This window comes from Molothrus ater, chromosome 18 (assembly GCF_012460135.2).
Source record: "Molothrus ater isolate BHLD 08-10-18 breed brown headed cowbird chromosome 18, BPBGC_Mater_1.1, whole genome shotgun sequence".
In the NCBI taxonomy this organism is placed as follows: domain Eukaryota; kingdom Metazoa; phylum Chordata; class Aves; order Passeriformes; family Icteridae; genus Molothrus; species Molothrus ater.
In genome coordinates, this window is record NC_050495.2 from 4,553,536 (window position 1) to 4,579,277 (window position 25,742).

General features: G+C 53.5%; 1 protein-coding gene across 1 annotated transcript in view; it reads left to right on the forward strand.

Moving 5' to 3' along the window:
- Positions 1 to 4,222: 4,222 nt before the first annotated feature.
- Positions 4,223 to 25,742, forward strand: part of SGSM1 (small G protein signaling modulator 1) — a 38,265-nt gene continuing 16,745 nt past the window's right edge. The window contains 12 exon segments of the mRNA XM_036393061.2: positions 4,223 to 4,270; positions 4,370 to 4,413; positions 15,102 to 15,177; positions 19,089 to 19,251; positions 20,015 to 20,167; positions 20,642 to 20,709; positions 20,848 to 20,993; positions 21,412 to 21,543; positions 22,019 to 22,143; positions 23,522 to 23,589; positions 24,710 to 24,873; positions 25,223 to 25,352. Of these exon segments, the coding sequence (XP_036248954.1) occupies positions 4,252 to 4,270; positions 4,370 to 4,413; positions 15,102 to 15,177; positions 19,089 to 19,251; positions 20,015 to 20,167; positions 20,642 to 20,709; positions 20,848 to 20,993; positions 21,412 to 21,543; positions 22,019 to 22,143; positions 23,522 to 23,589; positions 24,710 to 24,873; positions 25,223 to 25,352 (1,288 nt within the window). The 5' untranslated portion in view covers positions 4,223 to 4,251.

Sequence of the window (25,742 nt, forward strand, 5' to 3'; positions counted from 1 at the left end):
CCACCACAATTAGCAACCCCAAGTGACGAAAAATTCCCACATTGTTTAGGTTGGAAAGACCTAAAAGTGGGTCCAGTCCTGTCAGTCCCTCCACGGGGTGGACTGCACTCCCTCTGCACTGTGGAACCAGAAATTATTGTTGCTTTAAGGTGAAATAATCGCTCTTTGAACACCTCTCCTGTCAAACACAGCAGTTTTCTGCTGGTGGGGTTATGTGGATTTTCCCCCAGTGAAGGGGTTGGGTGGAGGGGGGGCTCAGGGTGGTCCCTGGGCTGGGGGGGGAGCGAGCCGAGATTGGGGGGGTCCCAGCACAGCCCCTCCTTCAGCCCCTGCTCCTAAACCCGGCGTGGCTCCCCCCGGGCCCAGCCCCAGCACACAGGTGAGGGGGAGTTAATCTGCTGTGGTTTATGCGGGATTTGTGCCCCTCCTGGCACTTCCCAGAGCCGTGCATCCCAATCCTTCAGAGCTGGAGTGGAGATGGAAGCCGAGGCTGTGGGGGCTGCCAGTGGGGCTGCCCTTGTGCCGGGATTTGGGAGGAAGGGGAGAGAATTCCCTGCTGGGGAGTGGGGTTTAACCCCCCTGACCAAAGACCATCTCCAGGTGTAAATAACAGAACTGAGGCAGCTGGAGCCCTAACAACTGTGAAAAATAATAGATCACAGAGAATAGATAATAGAGAACAGCTCTTTCTCTGCTGCTGGCCCTTCTTTTCTCCAGGTGGTTTGCATGGAACGGCTCGGTGGGACAAGTGGGAGACCTCCCTGTGCCCACGTCCTGCCCCTGCTCAGGAGGGCTCAGCAGATGGGCTCAGGCACTGCCAGGGGTCTCAGGGGTCTGTGGGAAGCAGGGACAGCCCCCAGCATCCCTTGAACACTGAACAGTGACCCCTTTCCCAGTGTGGAGCAGCGGCTCTCCAAGCTCTGGCATCCATTTAAAACTAAGCTCCTTTCTCTCCTGAAGAGTCTCTTGTTTCCCTCACACCGAGCTATTGAATCACGCTCGGGGGGGCAGAGCTGGGCCTGCAGGAATGTCCGTGGCCGGGCCGTGCCGGGTTGGCAGCGCAGGGATGCTCCCGCTGCTCTCCGGGAGCTCAGGCACGGACCGAGCACGGTGGATGCCCCGCTCCAGCCCAGGGCTGAGCCGAGCCGTCAGTTCGGTACCTCCATGGCTGACAGAGCCCCCGGGCCGGCTGGGGAATGAGCCGTGAACGCTGCCGGTGCTGCCGTCCAGCCTGCGGGGCAGGGCAGCGCTGTCAGATCCATCAGCCGGGAGCTTTGACATCTCCGCTGCTTTGAGAAGCTTCAAGGCGGAAAGAGCTGCTGGACATGGGAGGAGGGCAGGGGGAGAGGGATCTCGGCGAGGTCATGGAATGGTTTGGGTTGGAAGGGACCTTAAAGGTCAGGCAGGGCCACCCCTGCCATGGGCAGGGACACCTTGCACTGTCCCAGCTGCTCCAAGCCCTGTCCAGCCTGGCCTGGGACACTTCCAGGGATGGAACAGCCACAGCTTCTCTGGGCACCCTGTGCCAAGGGCTCACTACTCACAGGGAGGAATTCCTTCCCAAAATTCTGTTTCTACACCTGAGACACTGTGGTCAGACAGTCTGTGCACTGTCTCACCCTGTAACTTCTGCTTTTTCCCGGTTATTTTCCTTATTCAAAGCACAAATCACTTCAGATTGAAAATGCAGAGTTTAAATCCAACTCCAATCAGATTTAAATTTGAATATCCCTTGCTTTAGAAGTTGTTTCTAAACACCAGGATGACTTGATTAGCAGAGTGCTTTTATCCCACCTGCTCAGCCATGCAGGGGAGTGAATTGTGGTCTTAAAACAACTATCCTGCTTAAGCCTCAGAGGCAGCAGTGGGAAGTTTAATTTAATTAGCATGATACTCGGAGATGTAACTTAATCACATTAAGTATAGATCAACGTGCTCTCATTTAAGCTCTCCAAGCTCCAGAAAACAGGGGCCAATCATCTCCCACCTGGCCTTAATCTGGGGAGAGGCAGAATTTTCCAAAGAAAAGGAACCAGCAAGACTTGAGGGGAGCTTGTCCCTGTGCTTTTTTCAGATTTTCTCCCAAAGATTCTGGGACCCATCTGGTCCAGCAATCGCATTCCCCTGAGTTGCACTTGTGCTAAATGGGTATTTAACAAGCAGACAAACAGTGAAAAGCAAACAGAGGACACGGAAATATGGGTACAGCCCAGGCTTCCACCTGGCCCTGGAAGGCACTGAAGGAGTGGAATTTGGATTAATCCCGAGGCCAGAGCTCCCTCCTGTTCTCCTGCCAGCTTGGGCAGTGGAGGGAACTGTTGGGGAAGAAGAAACAGGAAAGCCTCATAAATATGATTGCCTGGCAAAAGTTTTTGAGACTATGGAAATAAGAGAGATTGAAATGAAAGCAAGCTTTGAGATACCCCAGTTTCTGAACTACTGGAAAACAATGGTGTGGCTGGCTAAAGGTAATCCCCTTTTGATGAAACAACACCCTCTGCTTGCAGACAGGCCCAAGGGTCAGAGCAGACCCTGCCAGCTTGGCAGAAGGGGTCCAAAGAGGAGTTTTTAGGGTTTAAAATGTAACACAGTATGGTAATGTAACAATTCTTAAAGGCTGTATGTATAAATGCTATAGGATTTGTATATTGTACTCGATTGGTTAGTGAGAATGAGAATATTCAACACAGAAGAAGATTTATTGTATTGTAAGGGGAACCTCACTCTCTCACACTTTTGCTCTCTTACCCTTTTATGCTCTTACTCTTTTACTCTCTTACCCTCTCATCCTCTCTCCCCCTCTCTCCCCTCAGTCTTGCTCTGAGCTGAGGCTGGCAGCTCCCAGCTGGGCCCTGCACCCTTTGCAATGAACAGCAAGTTCCACAACCTTCCTTCAGGGATCTCTGTCCGTCTCTGTCCGTCCCGACGCTCCAACAGGGAACCATCGGGATGATGCTGGTCCCTGCTGTCACCAGAGCCACCGAGGAGGAGCAAAGCTCGGGGGCAGAGGATGCAGCCCGGCTCTGGGATCAGGCTGGGGGCTGCCGGGGGTGTCCCTGCCGGGATGGAGCCCCGGTGCAGCGGGGCCGTGCCGGTGGCCGCTGCCCTGGCACCGCCGCCGTTTGTAGTTATTGGAAACCGGACTGCGGAGGAGCCAGGATGCTGTTTCTATGGAAATGTCCTGGAACAGTAAACCAGGGAAGAGGAAAACAGAAGAGGTGGCGATGGAGCTGCAGGCAGGGCACGCTCTCCGAGGGGCTCTGGCGGTGTCATTTTCACAGGAGGCGTTGGGGGTCTCTGGTCCTTGTCACCTTCCCGCCGCGCTGGAGCTCGCCGGAGCGGGGCTGGATGGCTCACGCCTGAAAGGACGTGGCTGTTCCGCCCCTGTGAGGAACCCCAGAGCCCTGACCCCCCGTCCGAGGCCACACACTGCCCCAGCCATCCCCATGAGCGGCGACACCCCCAGGGCTCTCCCGTGCGGGGTCACCCAGCCCCGCCACCACCGTCCCCGGGCACCTCGGGGCTGGGATAACGGGGAGATAACCGGGGGTGCGGGGACCTGGCTGGGGGCGGGGGGCGCTGGAGGCGACACCGGGAGCCGCGGGACGGCTGTGACCGCACCGTGGGACCGGTCCCGGCTGCGACCCCGGCGAGAGCACCGGCCCAGAGCCGGTCGCCCCTCGGGCCGCCGCTGCCGGAGATGCCGGGGGTGTCGGGGGTACGGGGCGAGCCGGGGCTGCGGATGGGGGGAGTACCCGGGATACCGGTGCCATGAGTACCGGGGTACCGGAGCCGCGGGTGCCGGCGTACCGGGGTGCCGGTGCCAGGATTACCGGGGTGCCGGGAGTCCCGGGGTACCGTACCGGACCCATCAGTACCAGAGTACCGGGGTGCCGGTGCCATGAGTACTGGGGTGCCGGGAGTACCGGGGTACCGGAGCCACGGGTGCCGGCAGTACCGGGGTACCGGAGCTGCGAGTCCCGGGGTGCCGGGAGTATGGGGGTACCGGACCCATCAGTACCAGAGTACCGGAGCTGCGGGTGCCGGGAGTACCGGGGTACCGGACCCATCGGTACCGGAGCTGCGGGTGCCGGGAGTACGGGGGTACCGGACCCATCGGTACCGGAGTCCCGGGGTGCCGGTGCCGGTCGCGGATTGGCGGCGGCGCGGCCCCTCCCCGGCGGGGCGGGGGGCGGTGCGGGCCCGGCCCGGTGCCCGGCAGTCTGCGGGCGCTGCGGAGCGAGCGCGGCCATGGCGGCGGCCCCGGCGGGTACGGCGGGCGGGGACCGCGACCGGGCACCGGCACCGGGGGTAGCGGGGCAGGGCAGGGCAGCACTAACGGGTCTCTTCTCCTCATTTCTCCCCGCAGAGGCGGAGACCCGGCAGCGGCTGCTGCGCACCGTGAAGAAGGAGGTGGGTGCGGGACCCCCGGGAGCAGCCCCGGCCCGGTGCCCGCGGGGAGCGGCGGCTCTGCCCGGGGGGAGCCCCGGTTCCGCCCGCCCGCGGCATCCGCTGCTCCGGCTGCTGCTGCCGTGGGGTTCAGACCCCCCAAAAACCAACCCGGAGCGGGGCCCAGAGCCCGGCCGGGCGCGGTTGCGGGTCCCGGGCGGGCGGAGGAGCATCCCTGCAGCGCCAGTGCCTTGGAAAATCCTTGGGAAATCGCTTTTGGCTGGGGGCAGAGCGCGCCACAACTTGGGATTTTCCGCAGGGAAAAGGGGCGAGTCCCGGCGCTGCATCCTTCCCTGGGGAGCGGGGATGGGACGAGCCCTTCCCGCAGCTCCTGGGCAGGGCGGGGGGCAGCGGGTGCTGGGGAAAAGGGGGGGCCCAAATGTGTGTGCCCGGTGCGGGGGGATGGCGTTCCGCATCTCGCCGTGCTCCCCCTCCTCGGGCATCTTTAACTCTTATCAGTTTGTGCGCTGTTCTGTGCCTGGAGCTGCCCGTGTTTATCCCGTGTGTCACAGCCGAGCCCACGGTCCATCGAGTCCCGGAGCCGAGTCCTGCCCGGTGCCGGGGCACCGGGGGCTGTTGTCATGTCCTGCCCACGCTGTGTCCCCGCAGGTCACCTCCCGGGATGCCGGAGGGAGGGAGGAGGGTTTGTGTTTTGTTTCTGGCGTTACGAGCATCCCGCTATCCGGTTTACAGGGAGTGGGAGACGCTGCTTGGAGCCGTGGGTGGTGGGTCTGGGGAGGGTAACAGCGCTGCCCACCCCGACCACTTCCCACCTTTAATCCTATGCTGAGGAATACCACTGGTTGCCTCAGCAACGGCTATTAAGCCAGGAAAAGGGTATGACATTTATTTAGCGTTGTGGATAGAGCTGCCATCTCATTATTGCTGTCTGTGGCAGCTCCCGAGCGCAGAGACAGCTGCTGCAGGGTGGGAGCCTGGGCTGCTCCCGGCTTCCCCCAGAGCCCCTCCTGTGCTGGCCCTCAGTGCCCGGCTTTGCTGGCTCCCAGGGCTGGGGAAAGGGCAGCTGGTACCTCAGGGAGCAGAGCTGGGCTTGGTTCCTGCCCTTCTGCTGGTTTTGGGGGAGATAATGTGGGTTTGGTGAATGTGGGGAAAGCTTGAGGGAGGGAAGGGTGCCTGGGGAAAGCCCTCCTGCCCTGTGCAGAGCCACCACGGTGCTGTGAGCTGCGTTTGTCACTCTCTGGGCTCTGTCCAGCAGCCCCTTGGTGCTGACACAGAGCAGAGGCTTTTTGCTGGTGATCCCGTTGCTCAGGATGCTGGTGTGGGTTCCCTGCAGGCACCAGGTGGTTGCCATTGCCTTGGGATTTGCCGGCCACTCCCGCTGGAAGTGCTGGGCTCGGGCAGGGGCTGTGTCCAGCAATGGGGGCTGTGGGTGCCCAGCCACACAGGCGAGGGGGCTCCATGGAGTGGAATTCCCACTGTGCTCTGGTGGAAATGAAAAACCTGGGGAAACATGATCCTGTGGGTTATGGGGTTAATTATTCAGCACCATCCTGAAACCAGGAGCAGGTGGGGCATTCTGGTGCCCCTCTGCTCATGCTTTTGGTTTTCCTTCTTCTTCTTCTAGGCTGACCTCAGGTTAAGTCAGGAACTTGTGCAGACTCCAAGGAGCAGTAGAAAGGGCCGGGTGCAGAAATTTGGGGTTTTTTCCCCCCCACTCCCAGAATTTTAACCTTTCTAGAGCTGTATCATTCTCATTTCACCAGGCCACACCTGGTTTTGCTCCCTCAGTGCAGGTGAGCCCAGCTGAGAGCAGGGACAGTGCCTGGGGAGCTGTGCCACATCTGTCACCCCAGGGCCATAACTGAGAAGACAAACACTGGGAAGAAGGTCTGATCTGAGCAGGGACACAAACAATAAACTGGAATTAGCCAGGGCACTGAGCAGCCCTCACTATTTGGCTGTTGCCATGGTTAAGGACTGGGTTCTGGAGCAGTCCTGTGCTGCAGTGGATGTGCAGGTTGAGATGAGCTGTGTTATCTGTCACCATCTTCTTCCTCCCCCCGAGCCCATATGGCCATAATAAATCAAACCAAGCCTGGGAGCTGCAGGATTGACTGTTTGTCAGCAGGCTGCAAGGGAAGCAGTGGAGTCTGACTCTGTGAGGCATCCTCTGTGCTGCTATGCAGGATGAGCAGCATGACCAACACTCTCTGATTTTTTTAGGGCTTTTATCAGGTGGAATGAGGCTTTTTTACCAACCCAGAAATGCCCAGGTTTGGAGGGGTGAGGGTTTTCAAGTAGAAATATTCTTCTTGTAGCCTGTTCTCCTCCTTCTTTTGCGAGTTTTGTTCTGCCTGGGGAGTCCTGAGCTCTGTTTTCAGCCCCTCCAGGCAGCTGCATGGCACAGAGCAAGGGAAGCAGCTGTTACCTGTGCAATCCACCTGCACACGTGTCCCTGGAATGTGAGCTGAGAGAAAAGCTGGGTGGTGTGTGAAAGCAAACAGTCATCTTGGTCCTTCTTCTGCAAAAAAACCCCACCAAACTTAGTTTATGTTTAACTTGCCACTCAGGAAGCAGCTCTGAGTCTTTGCTCATCAGGAACTGTTGAACCTGCATTGAATATTTTGCTGCCTGTTCTTAGAGTTGTTTCAAATATTGGGGTTGACCACAGCCTGCTTGTCTTCTGCCAGATATATTGTTTATTTTTCAGTAGCTGGAATGGTTGTCACTGTGTAGCTGTTGACTAATTCCTTCATCATGTGTCATGGGAACAGCAGTCAGTCTCTTCCTCCCACCCTTTCAGAGGAGCCCCTGCTTTGCAGCCATGTTGCCTGGTTTGTGGCTAAATAACACAAATGACTGGTAAGAGCAGTGTTTTTGCAGCTTGGGTTTGTTTTTTTTTCTGTGTGCCTGCTATTCCAAAATATCAGATTGCAGGCATCGGTGCCAGCTATTTCATTCTGGATGGGTAGAAAATTGTAAATTAATTTAATGTTACTAAGGTTTGAAAAATTAATGTTGAGAGCTTTAAGTGTTCTCGAGGCCAGTTTATTAAAAAAAAAAAAAAAAGGGAAAAGGCCTTTGTTTAGCTGTCAAAAGTGTTCAGGCAAGATAAGGATGAGGATGATGAGTTTCAGGTTGGTAATGAAAGCTGCTGTTGGCAGAGGGGACCCTCTGATGTCTCTCAAGCACCCAGGGCAGCCTTTTTCAGATATTTCTGTACCAGGAGAGAACAGAGGGCCCTTAATGCAGCATTTCTCGATTGCCTGCATCGATCTGCTCTGAAGAGCAGCCCTGATCACTGGGGACCATTTCCTCTCCTCTCAGAGATAAAAGCAGGGCTGTGCACAAGAGCTCTCGTGCTCCAGGAACCCCTGCCTTGAGCCTCCATCCCCAGAGCAGCTTTTGTGTTGCTTTCCCCTTTCCTCACACCTTCCCTGGGCCAGGGGACCCTCTGTCCTCTGCTGCCAAAATTCCCTGCCCTCCTCCCTCCCTGCATCCTGGCTGTTGCCATGGAAATACCTGGGTTTGCACAGATTCAGGGCAGTTTGGGAGCTGGAAGTCGCCCTTGGTTTCAGCATCATCCTTTGCCACGTTCCAGTGAATCCAAAGAACTCCTCAGGGTGCCATCAGCAGCTTGGAAAAACAAGGAATTTGGGATGTGGTGAGAGCAGAGCCCAGCCTCGAGGCTGGGTGTGCTGGAAACACAGAAATGACTAAAGTTTGCCTCAAATGCTTCCTTAAATGTCTGCATTGAGCATTTACAGCGAGCAGTGCCCACAGATGGCGTGGAAATGTGCCTTTGACAAGCACAACAGGAATAGCACCAGCTAGAACGTGAGCTCAGGCAGCTTAAATTAGTGATGCAAGCAGGGGTTTTTTTGGCCAAAAGTTGATGCTCTGTGAGGAAAATCTGCTGCAAAACACTCTCAGCAAACACACGTGGCTGGGATCACCCCTGTGTCCCCCCAGGGTGCAATGTTGCATTATGGATCCTTCCATTAATGTATTTTAAATTCATTTTCCAGCAAACTGCACGAATATTCCGAGTTCTTCTCCTCCCTTATCCCCCCCCAGGAGCCTCACCCCAGTGCCCAGCTGTGAGCACAGGTGGTTCCTGGGGAAGGGCTGGCCTGGAATTCCCTCCTGTGTGTCACGTGGAGGATCCCTCAGCTGCAGGAGGTGCCATCTTTTATTCAGCAAGTGGTCATAAATAATGAAATAAGACTTTTTAGAAAAGCCAGAGGTCTCAGTGGGCTGCAGGGTGATCGATGTTCCTGAGGCAGCAAGAACAGGGAGCTGCCAAATGGCTCTCAAGGCAAGTGCCTGGTGCCACCAGAGCTGTCCCTGTGCTGTCCCCTCGTGCCAGGGGCCACCAAAATAAATCTGGGTGTAAATGGTGTCTGTGCCCTGCAGCTGGGGGGGTTTAACTGATCACAGCACAATTAATTGGGGTTTTGGGTGTGAATTCTGCCTGTGCCCTGCAGCTGGGGGGGTTTAACTGATCCCAGCACAATTAATTGGGGTTCTGGTGTGAATTCTGCCTGTGCCCTGCAGCTGGGGGGGTTTAACTGATCCCTGCACAATTAATTGGGGTTTTGGGTGTGAATTCTTCCTGTGCCCTGCAGCTGGAGGGGTTTAACTGATCCCAGAACAATTAATTGGGGTTCTGGTGTAAATTCTGCCTGTGCCCTGCAGCTGGGGGGGTTTAACTGATCCCTGCACAATTAATTGGGGTTTTTTTTGTAGTGGTCAGCCAGTGAACTCTTGGAGAAGTGGCAGAGCGTGGCTGCAGCTGGGGTGGTGCTGAACAGTGCCTGGCACCTGCTTTTGGGATCATCAGGGTGTTTGTTGCTGGCAAGATCAGGAAGGTGGTAAGGCACAAAAACCTGCAGCACCAAGTTTGAAATGTGAATTTCATCAACAAGGCTGCTGAAAAGGGGCATTGTAGCAACAAGACAGGCAACAGGCTGACATTTCATTTTCAAATGTGCAGATAAATCTGGTTGGTGAGAGGTTTCAGTCTGAGAAGTTCTGCTGTAGCTGGAAAAGTGGCTTTAGCTCCTGTGGTATTTTCTGGGACGAAGGGAGGGAAATGGTGAATCTGACTCCATGTTCTTAGAAGGCTAATTTATTATTTTATGATCCCTATTATATTAAAGAATGCTATATTAAACTATATTAAAGCATAGAGAAAGGATGCAGACAGAAGGCTAAAGGATAATAATGAAAAACTTGTGACTCCTTCCAGAGTCCTGACACAACCTGGCCCTGATTGGTCATTAAGTAAAAACAATTCACATGAAACCAATGAAACAATCACCTGTTGGATAAACAATCTCCAAACCACATTCCAAAGCAGCAAAACACAGGAGAAGTGAATCAGATAATTGTTGTTTTCATTTCTCTCTGAGGCTTCTCAGCTTCCCAGGAGAAGAATCCTGGGCAAAGAGGATTTTTCAGAAAATGTGATGGTGACAGACTCCAGCATAGGCAATGTGGTGAAATAGCCCAGGATTTCCATCCAGCATTCCCTGCACATTGCTGTGGGCACCAGAAGGACTTGGGGTTTGGAGAAATCCAATCCTGTGTCCTGGAGCTGAGCTGACTCTGCACTTGCTTTGCCTGGGACGCCTTTGGTACATCCAGCAGAACCAGGCCCACATTCCTGCTGGGAAATATCCCCCTGCAGTGCAGGGGAGGCTGGCTGTCCTTGCAGATACAGCCCTGCCGGGGGATGTCCTGTGTTGCATCTCAGTGATCTCCAGCCTTTTGTAGCACCTGAGAAGTGCTGCAGAGCTCCATGGGCAGCTGCTGCCTGGGGAGATTTCTGGGGAAAGAGACCTTGGTTGGGAGCAGCAGTTACAGGAGAGCTCAGACCACAGCAGGGAATGCCCACATTGCACCAAAACTGACAAGGAAAATGTTTTGGGTTTTTTTTTTTTTAAGTGCAAGGATTAACTTCAAACACATAATCAAAGCAGTGATGAGAACGCTGATGAGAACGAGAAAGCTCCAGCTTGGAAAAGAATTTGAAAAGCAAATGTACGAAAGCAAATCAAGTTTAAAGCCTCTTTCATCAGTGGATTGGGTGGTTTTGGGTTTTTTTAAATGATTTTGTTGTTTGTTTGTTGGCTTTTGAGGGCTTGCTGGTTCTCCTGGGCCAGGTGGATTGAACAGGAGCAGCGAACCTGGAAGTGCTGGGTGAATGGTTGGGCTCAGTGATCATGGAGGTCTCTTCCAACCTAAACAATTCCATGATTCTGTGATGAATTCCATGATTCTGAGGGGGTCCAGGCAGTGCAGCTTCCTGGCTCTGGTCCTGTAGCATCTCATCCACCTGATGTGACACCCTGTGTAGAGATGGATGTTCAGAGGGAGCAGGAGACATCTCCATCATCTCCATCATCTCCATCATCTCCATCATCTCCATCATCTCCATCATCTCCATCATCTCCATCATCTCCATCATCTCCATCATCTCCATCATCTCCATCATCTCCATCATCTCCATCATCTCCATCATCTCCATCATCTCCATTTTTAGCTGTAAATCCTTTGGGGGGGATGGGATGGGATAGGATGGAGGCTCTCCCACTGCTTTGGCTCCAGTGTGGAGCTGCTGTGCCACATTTTTTGCTCATCCAGGCATTTTTTGGTGCTGGTTATGGCAGCCAGGCCCATTCCTGGATCTGGTGGCCGGGAGCATCCCCACAGCTGCCCTCAGCCTGTGCCAACGTGAGCGAGCTTGACCCTGGAACAGGACTGGGAAAAGGATCTCCCTGGGGGCTCTGTTTGCATCTGGCTTGCTGTAAACAATTTCACAGAGTTATGAGCATGGCCAAATACACAGGAGGTGCTCTGCATCCACAGAAATGCCTTCATAGCCAGTGCAAGGCTGTGCAAGAGGCAGGAAAATACACTGCAAATGATCCAGGGTACAGGTTCTGCAGGGAAAAATCTGACCAGGTACAACAGTTGAGAGTGAATATTGCCTTGGGCTAATCAAACCTGCAGTTCTTGGTGTGCTCCTGGTCCCTGCACCTCGGTGGTGGCTGTGGCTGTGATAATATTTGGCTTGTTCCAGCAGTGTAAATGACAGCAGGGCTGGGTGACAGCAAAGCTGGGCTTTGGATGATGAATGTCCCTGGGAGTTTTGTAGCAGAGAGGTCTAAACCTTCATCCTTCATCCCTCGCTGGGGTTGTTGGACAGGTGAGGGTTTGATTTCCCTTTCCAGGGGGATTTGTCCTGTGCTCCCAGCTGGAGCCAGGGGGGCTGTTTGTGCTGTTGTGGAATACTTGATGATATTCCTCTCGAGTTTACCTACAGCTAAATTATTAGTTGCTGTTCTAATTTCCTTTCTAATAAAAGAAGAGCAAACATCTCATTTCTCTAGGCTGGCATGAGATCCAGAGTGGGCAGCTTCATCTGCTGGGATTGTTCTGGCTGCAGTCTGAGAATTAGCATTAAAATGCAGCACATTCAGAGGCTGTTCAAGGCTGCTCTGTGCAGGGAGCCAAGGGGTGTCACAAATCCCCTGGCAGATCCCAGCTGCCTGTGGGAGAGTCCTTTGGGGTCTGCAGGCAGCAGCACAGGAGATCTGTCAGGAGTTTTGGGCTTCTCTGGCTCTGAGCTGTCCTACAGGTGCCAGCTGTGTCTGTTTGGGCAAATTTAAGATGGTTTTGTTGGAAAACTTTCTTGGTAGGTAGATAAAGTTGGGATCTCTCGGCTCCATTGCCTGGAAGTGTTGATTCTGTTCCCTGGAAGTGCCCAAGGCCAGCTTGGATGCATCCTGAATTAGTGGAAACTGTCCCTGCCCATGGGATGAGATGGGATGAGCTTTTCCTTTCCCACCCAGCCCATTCCAGGATTCCAAGATCTCCCTTGTTCTGTGTTACAAGGCCGTGCCTGTCTGTCTGTGCTGGTGTTTGTGTTTGTCACACACCAGGTGAGTGCCCTTGCTGCCCTTTCCACTTCCAGTCCTTTAGACTTGGTTTATTTTTAGTGTTCCAACCTCAGTCAATGCAGTGCAAATTTTGTTTTTTTTTACCTTTAATGAGTAATTTTCCACTAAACTGTGTCTCTTGGAAGGTGTTTTGTTTGTGCCTCGAGCATGCAGGTGGTTTGTGCAGTGTTGGCACTGAAATGCCCACTCAGAGCTGTGTCCTGCTGTCCTGGATGGTCCCCAGGCCCTGGACAGACAGATGGTCACTGCCCCGCAGGCATTGTGTCAATGTACTGAAATTTCAACCAAATATTTGAATATACTCCTTATATTCCAGTATTTCCTGACTGGATCAGAAGCTGGTAAAGACATAACTCTGCAAATTGATTTTCAGGTGTATTTTGTGTGGGGGGTTTAAAATGCTGACACCACCAGTGCTGCCACGAGTGTACATTTAATATCTGTGTGTGAGAGAGAAGGGCTGAGTCCTGCTGGGTGAGGGTCAGGAGCCATCTGGACAAGGGTGGCTCAGCCAAATTTCAGGGAATCCCTGAGGGCCCCTGTGGTGGTGTTTGCAGGGGTCCCAGGACGAGGGAAGAGACGAGGATCTGACTCCATGTTTCAGAAGGCTGGTTTATTATTTTATGATATATATTATATTAAAACTGTACTAAAATAATAGAAGAAAGGATTTCATCAGAAGGCTTGCAAGGAATAGAAGAGGAAAGGAATAATAATAATAATATCTTGTGACTCTCAGAGTCTGAAACAGCTGGGCTGTGATTGGCCATTAATTAGAAACAACCACATGAGACCAATCCCAGATGCACCTGTTGCATTCCACAGCAGCAGATAACCATTGGTTACATTTTGTTCCTGAGGCCTCTCAGCTTCTCAGGAGGAAAAAATCCTAAGGAAAGGATTTTCCATAAAAGATGTGTCTGTGATGGCTCCTGGGCTGGGCAGGATGCCAGAATATCTCTGGTGGGAATCCCAGGTGGAGGGAGAGGGGCAGCACGTGGTGGACACATGGAGGTGTGTGCTGCTCCCCATCCCTGCTCCAAGGCCTGGGGATGTGTGGGGAGACAGAGGCTCCTCTGCTCTTGCTAGGGCTGCTCTGTCCCTGTTTCTGTTGCTGTAAAGTGTAAAATGAAATGGTGCTGGAGCAAGGAACCCTCAGTGAGGATGCAGCTGCCCCTTCCCTGGTGCCCAGGTGAGGCTCTGGGACCAGGGGGAAACTGAAGGTGGGAGATGAGGAGTGAAGGAGCACCAGGAGAAACCTGAAGGTGGGAGATGAGGAGTGAAGGAGCACCAGGAGGAGCCCTGACCAGGGGCAGCTGCAGTTTTAGGACACAGTAGAGCACTGAGGTGGAAGGTGGAGCTTTATCCTGGTCCTTGGGGTGTTCCTGCAGGTGGAATCACTGCCCTGAGCACAGGGCTGGGGTGTGGGAGGTGCAGGAGCTGGACCATGAGGAATCCCCCAGTGCTCTGAGGCACCTCCAGTCCCAAGCTCCACGTCTCAGTGACATTCCTTGCTGTGAGTTCCTGACTCAGTGCCAGCTCATCCTCAGCTGCTGGCATCCAGGGAAGTCTCAGGGCTCTGTTAGTCACCAGGCAGGGAGCAGTGCTGGGATCTCACCTGGTGCCTCTGACAGAGCAGCTCTTGGCTCACAGAGGCCTCTGCTCTTAATCCATGCTCAGGATTTCCTTTATGGAGCTGTCAGCCGTGCATAACTGCCCTTGATTACACCTTGCAGAGGAGTTTAATTCCCCAAATGATGCCATTAAAGGTCTCTCATTCATGCCAAGGTTTGCTTGGCCAAGTCTTGACCTGCTGTGTTCCCCTGTGCCCTCAGGGAGAGCACCTTGCTCAGCAGAGCTTCCTTCACACCCTCAGCTCTGTGCTCTCTGTGCTGGCAACACTTCCCCCTGTGTTTTCCAAAACCAAGATGTTGCAGAGGCACTGGAAGATGACATCCAGGCATGCTGGCAGCTGTGTTTGAAGGGAAAAGTGGTTGGCAAGGGAATGTTTAAGGAGCAAAGATTGAGCTGGGCTCTGGCTGCCTGCAGCAGGATTAGGGAGGGTGACAGCTGGGGATGGAGGTCACCCCCCTGCTGCCAGACCCTGTCCTGCTGGCTCTGACCTCCTGTCTGCTCCCTGCAGCAATTCTGTGCGGGGTCCTGTTTGTTTTTGTCCCCCTAATGGTGGCCCTGGTGAGCACTAAGTGACAGCTCCCCCTGGGTCAGCTGAGTGCAGCTGTGAGTCAGGGAGGGCAGAGCTGCTGGCACTGCCCTGCAGATGGGATTCCTGGGCACAGCTGGCACCAGGTGATCACTGAGTTAGGCACTGATGGAGAGCTGCAGTCATTTGGGACAGCTGTGTCACAGGAAATTTGTCAAGCAGAATGAGAGAACAGAACAAGGCTGTAAAAACCTTAAATATGAGATTTAGGTACCTTTATTAGATGATTAGATTTATTTATCTAAGTGATGCTCAGTTCCCTCAGTTAATTCTTGGCTCTTCGTTTTCTTACTGTGAAGTTTCTCAGAAAATGAAACAATTCTTATTTATTCCTGACTTTTTGAAGTAGTGGTGATGCTCAGCAGGCAGAGCTGCACCAACCCTCTGTGAGCTCTCCTGTGCCATTGGGATAACCTGGGAGCAGAGGAGGCTCCTGTCCACCCACCCCACTGCAGGTCCATGGCTGAAATTCCATGTTTTCCCTGAGTGCCTCTGTCCTGCAGGTGAAGCAGATCATGGAGGAGGCTGTGACGAGGAAGTTTGTGCATGAGGACAGCAGCCACATCATCTCCTTTTGTGGTGAGTCTCCTGTGCTGGCCTGGACTGGGGGTTTTGGTGCTCTGCCACTCCTGGGAACCCACTCCAGCTCCAGGACCTTGGGCTGGGGGAATGGGGAATGCCAGAGGATGGATTGTTCTGGCAGAGGTCACAGTCCCTGAGGTCTTTGTGCTTAAAATATACAGGGATGTGTCAAAAGAGGGAGGGATGCTGGCAGTGAGGAAGGACTAGAAACAATGTTTTATTTTTAAATTCCCTTGAGAATTGATCCAGCTGAAAGTCTGTCAAGTCCAAATCTTTTCTTTGCTGTTATGGAATAGGGGTTTATGGAAAGGTGTGACTGTGTTCACAGGGGTCTCAGGACGAGGGAAGAGAAGAGATGAGGATCCGACTCCATGTTTCAGAAGGCTTGATTTATTATTTTATGATATATATTACATTAAAACTATACTAAAATAATAGAAGAAAGGATTTCATCACAAGGCTAGCTAAGAATAGAATAAGAAGGAATGATAACAAAGGTTTGTGGCTCGGACAGAAAGTCCGAGCCAGCTGGGCTGTGATTGGCCATTAATTAGAAACAACCACATGAGACCAATCCCAGATGCACCTGTTGCATTCCACAGCAGCAGATAACCATTGTTTACATTTTGTTCTTGAGGCCTCTCAGCTTCTCAGGAGGAAAAATCCTAAGGAAAGGATTTTTCAAGAAAGATGTCTGTGACAGAAAGGACAGTGGGCTTTCTCCTTTCCTGCTGGGCCCTCACATCAGACACCCAGGAGCCTGTTCCCAGCCCCTGGCCCCTGTGTGGCTTTGAAAGAGCAGAGCAGACCTCCAGGTGTGACTCATTCCCTGCTTTTCTGTGCAGCACGAGGCTCCTCAAACTGCCATTATTTATAGGCCCCTGTGGCAGGGAGCTGAGGCATGCAGGCACCAAGGGCTCCTTGCTTCCTTCTGGCCTCTTAAGGTGCTGCTGCATTTCCCTGCTTCCTGGTGTCCCCCTCCTGCTTTCCATCTGCTGGAATGGAGCATCTCCATCCTTCACCTTCCCCAGTGCTGTGGCTCTCCAGGAGCTGGGTGATAAATAACCTCTCATAAATAACCTCTTTCCCTGCCAAGCAGAGTGTGCTGCAAGCCTGGCTCTGGCTGCCAGAGCTGCCCTTTTCCCTGGAGACAGCTGCCTTGCCTTGCCTTCCCAGCAGAGCCCTCTGCACAGCACAAACCCCTGGGGATGGAGCCAGGGGTCTGGCAGGGGGGGGTTTGGAGCAGACAAACACGAGCTGGCATCTGTCACACCCAGGCTGCCCTGGGAGGCTGATGGGGAGCCCAGGGTTTGGTGCCCACGTCAGCCAGGGCTGCTCAGCCCCAGGGGTTTGGATCATGTCAGAGCTCTGGGCAGCTCAGGAATATTTTCAGTCTTTTGCCAGGAGTCAAAGCTTCCCCCTTAGCTGGGTGTAGCTGATGCACCATAGATTATATCCTGGATGTCCTGGCTCTGCTCTAAGTTATATCCTGAGGGGTGAGGAGAATCTCTTTGCAGTGCTGACAAAACTGAGCTCCAAAACTCATCCTAGTTAAAAATCCTGCCATCACCCCTGGATTTACTAGAGCATGGGGAGAGTTTTTCCTGTGGAAGCAGCACATTTCCCTGTAGTTTGCCAGCAGGAGAGGTGTTTTGCATGGGTTCAGATCTGGCACTGGGAACAGATGCTGCTGACAGCTCTGTCTTGGTGCTCTGTGCCAGAGGCCTGGCAGGAGCTGAGATTTCTCCCTGCCTGGCAGGAGCTGGGATGTGCTGCCTGTGACCTGAGCACAGTGAGGGAGCACCAGTGCTCCCATTTGTCTGCTGGGAATTTGGAATGGAACTGGTGGCACTGGGAGCTCCCTTTCTTGGGAGTGCAGCAGGAGCAGCCCTGGCTGCTCACCCCTCGTGGGTACCTGAGCTTTCAGCATCAGCCTGAGCTGGGCACTCCAAATGGGCACCCCTGGGTGCAGTCCCAGGCAGGTGGGGCTGTTTGTCACTTGCATTTCAGCCATGGAGCATAGGACACATGAGGGAGGTGTTGGCTTTTCTGGCAAAGCCATGGAGCAGTTGGGTTATTTGTGGGGTTTATTTTATTTGTGGCTGCACATAATCCTGGGGCAGATGAAGCCCTCTGGGCTTTGGGAGGGCTTGTGCAGGGGCTGGTTTCAAAGCCAGATGTCCGTGCAGTGGCTCTGCCTGGCTGCTGGGGGTCAGCAGGGCTGGGCTGGCCCAAATCTGTTGTTGTTCTCACCCCCCTCTGGGTGCTGCTGCTGGGCACTGAGCTCAGGCATGGATCAGGGCAGGATAATGAGCCTCTCCCAGCCTGGGAGCTGCTGAGATGGGGCTGCAGGAATGCCTTTTTCCATGTCTCCATGGAGTTGTTCAGCTGTAGGGAAGTGTGCCTTTCCAGGCAGGAGGGGAAGCAGCGTCCAGGCTCAGCTCAGCAGCGCTGGCTTCCCAGGGAGGAGGGAGCAGAACTCCTTCCTTGTCAGACCTGCATCAAGGGCCTGAGCACTGTGGGTCTGTGTGATTTTCCAGTGCTTTGATCAGCCTGTTTAATCAGCCTGTGTTTGGCACCAGATATCCATCCTGAGCCTTCCCAGGGGGCTTTGGGAACGAGCTGCTGGCTGAGCCTGTGTGTGTGTGTGTGCCTTTCTGTGGAGTCATGGCTGATTCCTGGCATCCCTGCTGCCCCTGGCAGGGCAGGGAAGGTGTCTGGGGCTGTCTGGGCACTCACTGGGGTTTGGTGAGTGCCTCTGGGCACAGTTCAGGACATGGAGTCAGGCACAGCCTTCCACAGGGGCTTAATGAGTCCCTGTGTCCCCGAGTGCCAGTGGAGTCCCCAAAGCCAGACTGAGCTGCTGGCACTGCCTGTGGTTTATCCCCAGGGTCTTTGTTCCTTTCAGCTTTTCAGGAAAATGTTTGTATGAACATTAAGGTTTTTTGGGGAAAGTTGCCCCATTTCCTGTGCTGCTTTAGAAACCTTCAGGGTGCCTGTCCTTGCTCCTGAGTTTTCTCCTCCTGATTTGCACCATCCCAGCACAGGGAGTGAAACCTCCTGTTCCAGCTGTGCCCATCTCTCAGACTGGGCTGAAGGGAAAACATCAGGGAGATGCCGGTTTCTCCACAATCCACAAGAAACCACAAAAAAAAAAAACAAAAAAAAACAAAAAACAAAAAACCACAAAAAGAAGAGTGTCAGCCTGTTTGCCCTCCTGCCTGGAGGAGCTGTAGTGCTTGTTGTTAATTCCCATGTGGGATAGGATTACAATTTCCTGAAGGCAAGGTGGGGATGTCTCTGCCTACTGTCTGATGAGTTTTAGGAGGTTCCATCCATGGAAGTGTTCAAGGACAGGCTGGATGTGGCTTAGAGCAACCTGGTCTAGTAGGAGGGCTCCTGATGAACAGTCCCTTTCTGGATTCCTTGTAATCCCCTCAGGTCCTGGGGGTTGCTGTGAGGTCTCCACACAATCTGCTCTTCCCCAAGCTGAACAGCCCCACCTCTCTCAGCCTGACTGCATAGAGAAGGTGCTCCAGTGATCCCAAGGTTGGCTCAGTTGCGTAGAGCATGGCACTACCAAAGCCAAGATTGCGTGGTGCTAAAACTGTGTGTTCCACAATCCCTCAAAGAGCTGGACTGGGTGATCCCTGTGGCTCCTTCCAGCTGGAAATATCCTGATCCTGAGGCCTGTGCTCTCTCAGCCTGGCTCCATAGGGAAGGTGCTGCAGAGACCCCGAGCTGGCTGAGTTGGGTAGAGCACGGTGCTACCAAAGCCAAGATTGCGTAGTGCTATAACTCTGTGTGTTCCACTGATGGGCCAATCCCTCAAAGAGCTGGACTGGGTGACCCCTGTGGCTCCTTCCAAGTGGGAATATCCTGATCCTGAGGCCCTGTGCTCTCCGCAGCCGCCGTGGAATGCTGTGTGCTGTTCGGGCTGAAGCGGAGGGCGGCCGGGTTCCTGCGCAGCAACAAGATCGCAGCGCTCTTCATGAAGGTGGGCAAGAGCTTCCCCCTGGCAGAGGAGCTCTGCAGGAAGGTGCAGGACCTGGAGCAGCTCATTGAGAACGCGTAAGGCACCAGCGTGGCTGCCAGTCCTCTCTGCTCACTCGGGTTTCGGGCTGGGAAGTGTGGTTTGGGTCCAACTCGAGCCTCGACAGCAGGAATTGCTCCTTCAGTCTTCTCTCCTGGGTTTTTTATATCTTGACCAAACTGGTTGATGTTCTAGGAGGCTGAGTTGTGGTTGTGGTTTAAGCAGGGGTGGACAAGTTTTAAGTCTCTCTGCCTCAGGTCTGGTGCTTCAGGCACAGCTGAGCATGCTGCTCCTGAGCTGTCACAGTTTATGGACCAGTTCACCAAGCTGGAACCACGTTTGGCCTGTCTCAGTGTGCAGGGCTGGAAGCTGCAGTAATTCAGCTGCTGTTTGGGAGAGGATTACTCATCCTTGGACAATTAGCAGGGAGATGGATGCAGCAGCTACCTGAGGGCAGGAATTTTAAGCTGTCCTAGATGAGCTGCTCTGCCTGTGAGCTCAGCCATGGAAATGTGTGTGGGCTGCAGGGCTGTGCTGAGGGAGAGCAGAGTTCTGGGATTGTCTTTACAGTGGGGAACTGATTTGGTGATGTGGTTTCAAATGCAGGTGTGGCCCCTCTGGAGCAGGGGATGGGATTTGGACAGGAAGAACCTCCAGAGCTCTGTCCCAGGAAATTCCCTGGGATCCCCCAGCCGACACAGTCAACACCCCCAAACCCCTGGTGGCAGGGGTGCCCTGGGCTCCCTCAGAGTTCAGGGGTGAGCCTGTGGTGTTGTTGTCTCTTGTCTTGTACCTCTAAAGGAGAAACCAAGCCCAGGGGGTCCCAGAGAATGTGCGCAAGGTGCCGAAGCTGCCCAACCTGTCTCCTCAGGCCATCCGGCACCTCTGGATCCGCACAGCCCTCTTCGAAAAGGTCCTGGATAAAATCGTGCACTACCTGGTGGAGAACAGCAGGTGAGCACTGGCACAGCCCACCCGTGTCCTGCCCATGGCGCTGGGGGTGTTGCTGGCTGGGGAACACCTGTGTCCACAGGGGCCAGGGAAGTCCCTGCATGGCACAGGCCAGGTGTGTCACTCAGCGGGACTCTGGTGGATGCCCTGCTGCTGGTGACCACTGTGCACTCCTTAAAATACAGACAGGCCACACTGGCCCTGGTGATGGCTGGGTTGTCAGGGCTGCGTTGTCCTTGTCTTCTGGGATCTGCATGCTCAGGTGTCTGTGCTGGGACAGGTTAGTTAGGAGATGGTGATGCTTGCAGTGTGCTGCAGGAGGGTTGCTGCTCCCCAGGAATTTCTCAGCCTGTTTAAGGCTTCTTGCCCTCTCCCCATCAAGGGGTGATACAGAAAGAGAAGGGCATGATGGGGATTTAAACCACTGTCTGTAACTTGGCAGTGCTCCAGCATTCTGCTGTCCTTTATTTCTTCCAGTAAGTACTATGAGAAGGAAGCTCTCCTGATGGATCCTGTGGATGGGCCAATTCTAGCATCTTTATTGGGTAACCCTTGCTTTATTTGCTTTCCCTCCTTGCTTTCCAAACCCATGCTCCCAAATCTGTGATCTGCAGATCTGGGAGGTGACCGCAGCCGTGGGATCAAGGATGGTTCCCTTATGTTTGGGGCGTTCCTCTCCACAGTGGGGCCCTGTGCACTGGAATACACCAAGATGAAGACTGCTGACCACTTCTGGACAGACCCCTCTGCAGATGAGCTGGTCCAGAGGCACAGGATCCACAGCTCCCACTGCCGCCAGGACTCGCCCACCAAACGCCCAGCGCTCTGTGTGAGTGGGGGAAAAACCTGTCTGCTCCTCCCACATCCACACATCTCGGCTCCCTTTGCTTGGCAAGGCCTCTGGAGCCCTCTGATGAGGGAAGTCTTTGAGGTAGAGGTGCTGGGAATGTGGCCCATGGAGAGCACTGGCATGCCAGTCCCCTCTTGGCACTGCATGCCAGGGTCTGTGTCCCTGGGATCATCGTGTATGAACCGAAAGCTGAATCTGCTCTGTGCATTGCAAACAAAATTCACTCCTGGGGCTTCTCTGAGCTTGGACAGAGTCAGGAATCCCCTTAAAGGACCCTGAGGGAAAGACTTCTAGTAGTGACTCTCATAAGTGAGGAGGGAGTGAGGTTCAAAGGAAGCTTTTGGGAAGCCAGAGTGTGTCTGTGCTCACCTCACATTTGTGAGTGTGTCTCTTGCAGATTCAGAAAAGACATTCCAGTGGCAGCATGGATGACAGGCCATCCCTGTCTGCCAGGGACTACGTGGAGTCCCTGCACCAGAATTCCCGAGCCACGCTCCTGTACGGCAAGAACAACGTCCTGGTGCAGCCGGTGAGTCCTGCTGGGCTTGGAAACTCTGCTCTGCCCAGCAGCACCTTGTTCTGTCCCAAACAGATGCAGAAAAGCACATTTTCCATCTGGGAGGGCAGTGAGTGGGCTGTGTTTGTGGAGGTTTTGGTGATGGAAGAGCTCTGCTCCAGCCTGGGTGGAAACACAGGCTCCTCTCCCTGCCTGTTCTTTGCCACCAAACTCCTCCTCCTGTCCCCTCCTGCTTCTTGTCGTCAAATAAATGAAGTGCAAACTGCTTTTAGTTAGAGCTATTAGGTTTTCCTTGCTGGGAAATTGCTCTCAGCCCTTTTCCAAGGCCTTGAGGTGTCCTGGAGTCTGTGCTAGGAGGTTTTCCAGGGACACAGTGGGTTCCTCCCTGGTTGTGGCTGGGTGGGCAGGGCTGTGTGAGGGGCCACAAATGGGCTCCGGGGCTTTGTGCTTGTTCCAGCTCAGTGTGTCACTGTGTTTCTCCTCCCAGCGAGATGACATGGAGGCAATCCCAGGGTACCTGTCCCTTCACCAGACTGCTGACATCATGGCACTGAAGTGGACCCCCAACCAGCTGATGAACGGCTCCGTGGGGGACCTGGACTATGAGAAGAGGTGACTGTGGGGGAAAGTGTTCCCCTGGGTCAGAGCTTGCATCTGGGATGCAAAGCCATCACTGTTTTCCCAGAGAAACACCATCACCCTTGAGCCTGTAATGGGAAGGAGGCAGGGAGAGGGTGGCAGGAGGTGGTGTGAGATGTGTCTGCTGGGAAGTGCTCAGAGAGGGAGTGGGGCTTGTTCCAAAGCACACAGAGTGGTTTTGTTTGTTGCCCTGGGGGATTTTTTTGAGGGGAATGCTCTCCCTCCCTCCTGGCACACTGTGCTCCCAGGTTTCTCCTGGCTCCAGGAAAGTGGGAGTGTTTAGGACGTTGATGCTTTAGACTAGAGATCTTCAGCAGAACTTGGTCTCAGTTTCATTCATTGTCAGCTGTAGTTTTTTGTTTACCTGTGTACTTTTCATCTCCCTTTTCTTCTTGGCCCCTGGGCCCTTCAGTTGAGCCTGGTACCCTCCCCTAAAATCTGTTTTCATCTCTACACTCCTTTTCTGAGTTCTTGCCTTGGGCATCAGCCTAAGCTCTAAAAATTCCCAGTGTCAAGACGTGACCAAGGAAGAGAGGAGGCAGATGGCACAGTGAGTATGACTGTACAGGGAGTCACTCTTGCACACCTTCCTGTCCTTCATGAGCTGTTTTTAATGCTATTTAAGCACTATTTTTACAAAGTGGCAGAAGCTGCTGCTGCTCAGAATCTGGAAATTTGCTTTGTTGCAAAGCAGTGGGATGTGATTGAGTGCTGACACCCTTGGACAGCAGTGCTGGGCTCTCCACAGGAATGAAACCCTTCCTCTCTGCTCTCTCTGGTGGCCACCAGCTCTCCAGCATGTTCTAGATCTGCTCAGACACCTCGAGGTGCCTGTGCTGAGACAGTTCTTGAACAGAAGCAGCTGAGACCAAATCTGTTGTGAGCTCTGAAAAACCCCACAAATTGTGAGGGTTTATTCCCCTCCCTGGGGCAGAGCAGCAGCCCAGGCTTGGACCTCACTGCACATTTCCTGAGGGATGCTTGGGATGCTCCTGAGGGATTCTTGGGATGCTCAGAGGAGAGTGCTCAGCTCTGCAGGGCTCCAGTCCCTCCCTGCAGTTGCCAGGATCCATGGGCACATTTCCTGTGTCTGGGAACAGTGTGAGGGCAGAGGAACCACCCAGGACAGGCAGGACAGGACTGGCCTGGCTGAGCTGAGGTGGCAGGGACAGTTCCTGGCTCTGGAGGCATGTTGTCACTCATCAGGCTGGCATCACTGCTCTGGGATCTCACCCTTTCTGTGGCTTTGGCTGCTGCCCAGGGGTGAGGAGCAGGGTTTGGTGCTGCTGTGAGCAGCAGCAGAGCCTCTCACACCCTGGAGGCTCACAGCTTCTCTGTCCCTCTGTTGCAGCGTGTACTGGGACTATGCCATGACCATTCGCCTGGAGGAGATCGTGTACCTGCACTGCCACCAGCAGGGTAAGGCCACACCTGGGGCTGCTGGGGGCTCTGTCACCTGGCACTTGATCCCTTACCTCTGGGACATAGTTCTGTTGTGGCTCCAGGGCAGTTCCCAGAGCTCTGGGTGGTCACTGTGATTTAAGTGCTTCTAGAAAAGTCTTTCCCCTGCTCCTGGCTGTGGTGTCACAGACATGTTTTATGAAAAATCCTTTCCTTAGGATTTTTTTCTCCTGAGAAGCCTCAGAAGCAAAATATAAACAATAATTATCTGCTGCTGTAAAATGCAACAGGTGCATCTGGGATTGGTCTCATGTGGTTGTTTCTAATTAATGGCCAATCACAGCCCAGCTGGCTCAGACAGAGAGTCTGAGCCACAAGCCTTTGTTATCATTCTTCCTTTTTCTATTCTTAGCTAGCCTTCTGAAGAAATCCTTTCTTCTATTCTTTTAGTATAGTTTTAATGTAATATATATCATAAAATAATAAATCAAGCCTTCTAAAACATGGAGTCAGATCCTCGTCTCTTCCCTCATCCTAAGACCCCTGCAAACACCACCACAGTGGTGCTTGGCTGGGAGTGCTCCAAGGGGGCGATCCCAGCAAGACTTTTCCAGGGTCTGTCTTATCATGGAGTTAGAGAAGAATCCACACCAAGGAGAAAGTCCTTATTTTCCATTCCCTGAGCTTTCTTGCCTGTGCTGTTTTGTGACCGTGTTCACAGGGGTCCGAGGATGAGGGAAGAGACGAGGATCTGACTCCATGTTTCAGAAGGCTTGATTTATTATTTTATGATATATATTACATTAAAACTATACTAAAAGAATAGAAGAAAGGATTTCCTCAGAAGGCTAGCTAAGAATAAAATAAGAAAGAATGATAACAGAGGCTTGTGGCTCAGACAGAGAGTCTGAGCCAGCTGGGCTGTGATTGGCCATTAATTAGAAACAACCACATGAGACCAATCACAGATGCACCTGTTGCATTGCACAGCAGCAGATAACCATTGTTCACATTTTGTTCCTGAGGCCTCTCAGCTTCTCAGGAGAAAAAAATCCTAAGGGAAGGATTTTTCAGAAAATATCATGGCTGCACCGTTTCCCTCACTGATGGCTGTGTCTGCTCTCGCTGTTGCCAGCAGTAGACAGTGGTGGCACGGTTGTCCTGGTGAGCCAGGATGGCATCCAGAGGCCACCTCTGCGCTTCCCCCGTGGAGGACACTTGCTGCAGTTCCTGTCCTGCCTGGAGAATGGCCTCCTGCCCCACGGGCAGCTGGACCCACCCCTCTGGTCACAGCGGGGAAAGGTGGGTGCCTCTTCCTGCTGGGACCCTCTGCCTGGCATTAGTGGCTGCTGTGTTTGAATTAATCCCCTCCCCATATTAATACATTCAATTAATTAATATTAAAACGTGGTGGTTGGGTTTAGCTCATGCCAAGCTAAACAGACCCTTCTGGAAAGCTGTGGGAGGGCTGCCCATGAGGGTTTGGCTCTCTGGGCTGTACTTACCCTGTGCCCAGTAGGGTTATGGAGTCACCTGCCACTGGAAACTTGATCCAGGGAATGTGCAGATATAGCAAAGCAGGTGGGGCAGGAGCTTGGGAAGGGAGTGGTTGGACCTGGGTGGCTGGTGAAGGGCAGGTTCTGCTCCCCAGGGAAAGGTGTTCCCCAAACTGAAGAAGAGAAGCCCCCAGGGCTCCTCTGAGTCCGCATCTGACAAGGAAGATGATGAAGCCACGGATTATGTCTTCAGGATCATCTACCCTGGGACTCAGACAGAGTTTGGTGAGTGCAGGGCAGCCTTTGGGGGGCTGGAGAAGCTGGGACATGGCACTGGTGGGCACAGGGCAAACTGGGAGGTGGTTCCAGGGGAAGGGCTCTGCTTGTGCCACTGCTGCCTGATTTCAATGTCATCATTTAAATCAGGCACCCTGGGACGGTGGGAGACCCTGGCACAGAGAGCAGCCAGATGTGGCTGTCCCATCCCTGGAAGGGTCCAAGGCCAGGCTGGATGGGGCTTGAGGCAATCTGGGATCATGGAAGGTGTCCCTGCCCATGGCAGGGAACTAAGTAATCTCCAAATTCCCTTCCAACCCAATCATTCCATGAGTCTATCTTTTGGTTTTGTGTTGTTGGTTTTTTTGTTTTGTTTTTGTTTTGTTTTTTCTTTTAACT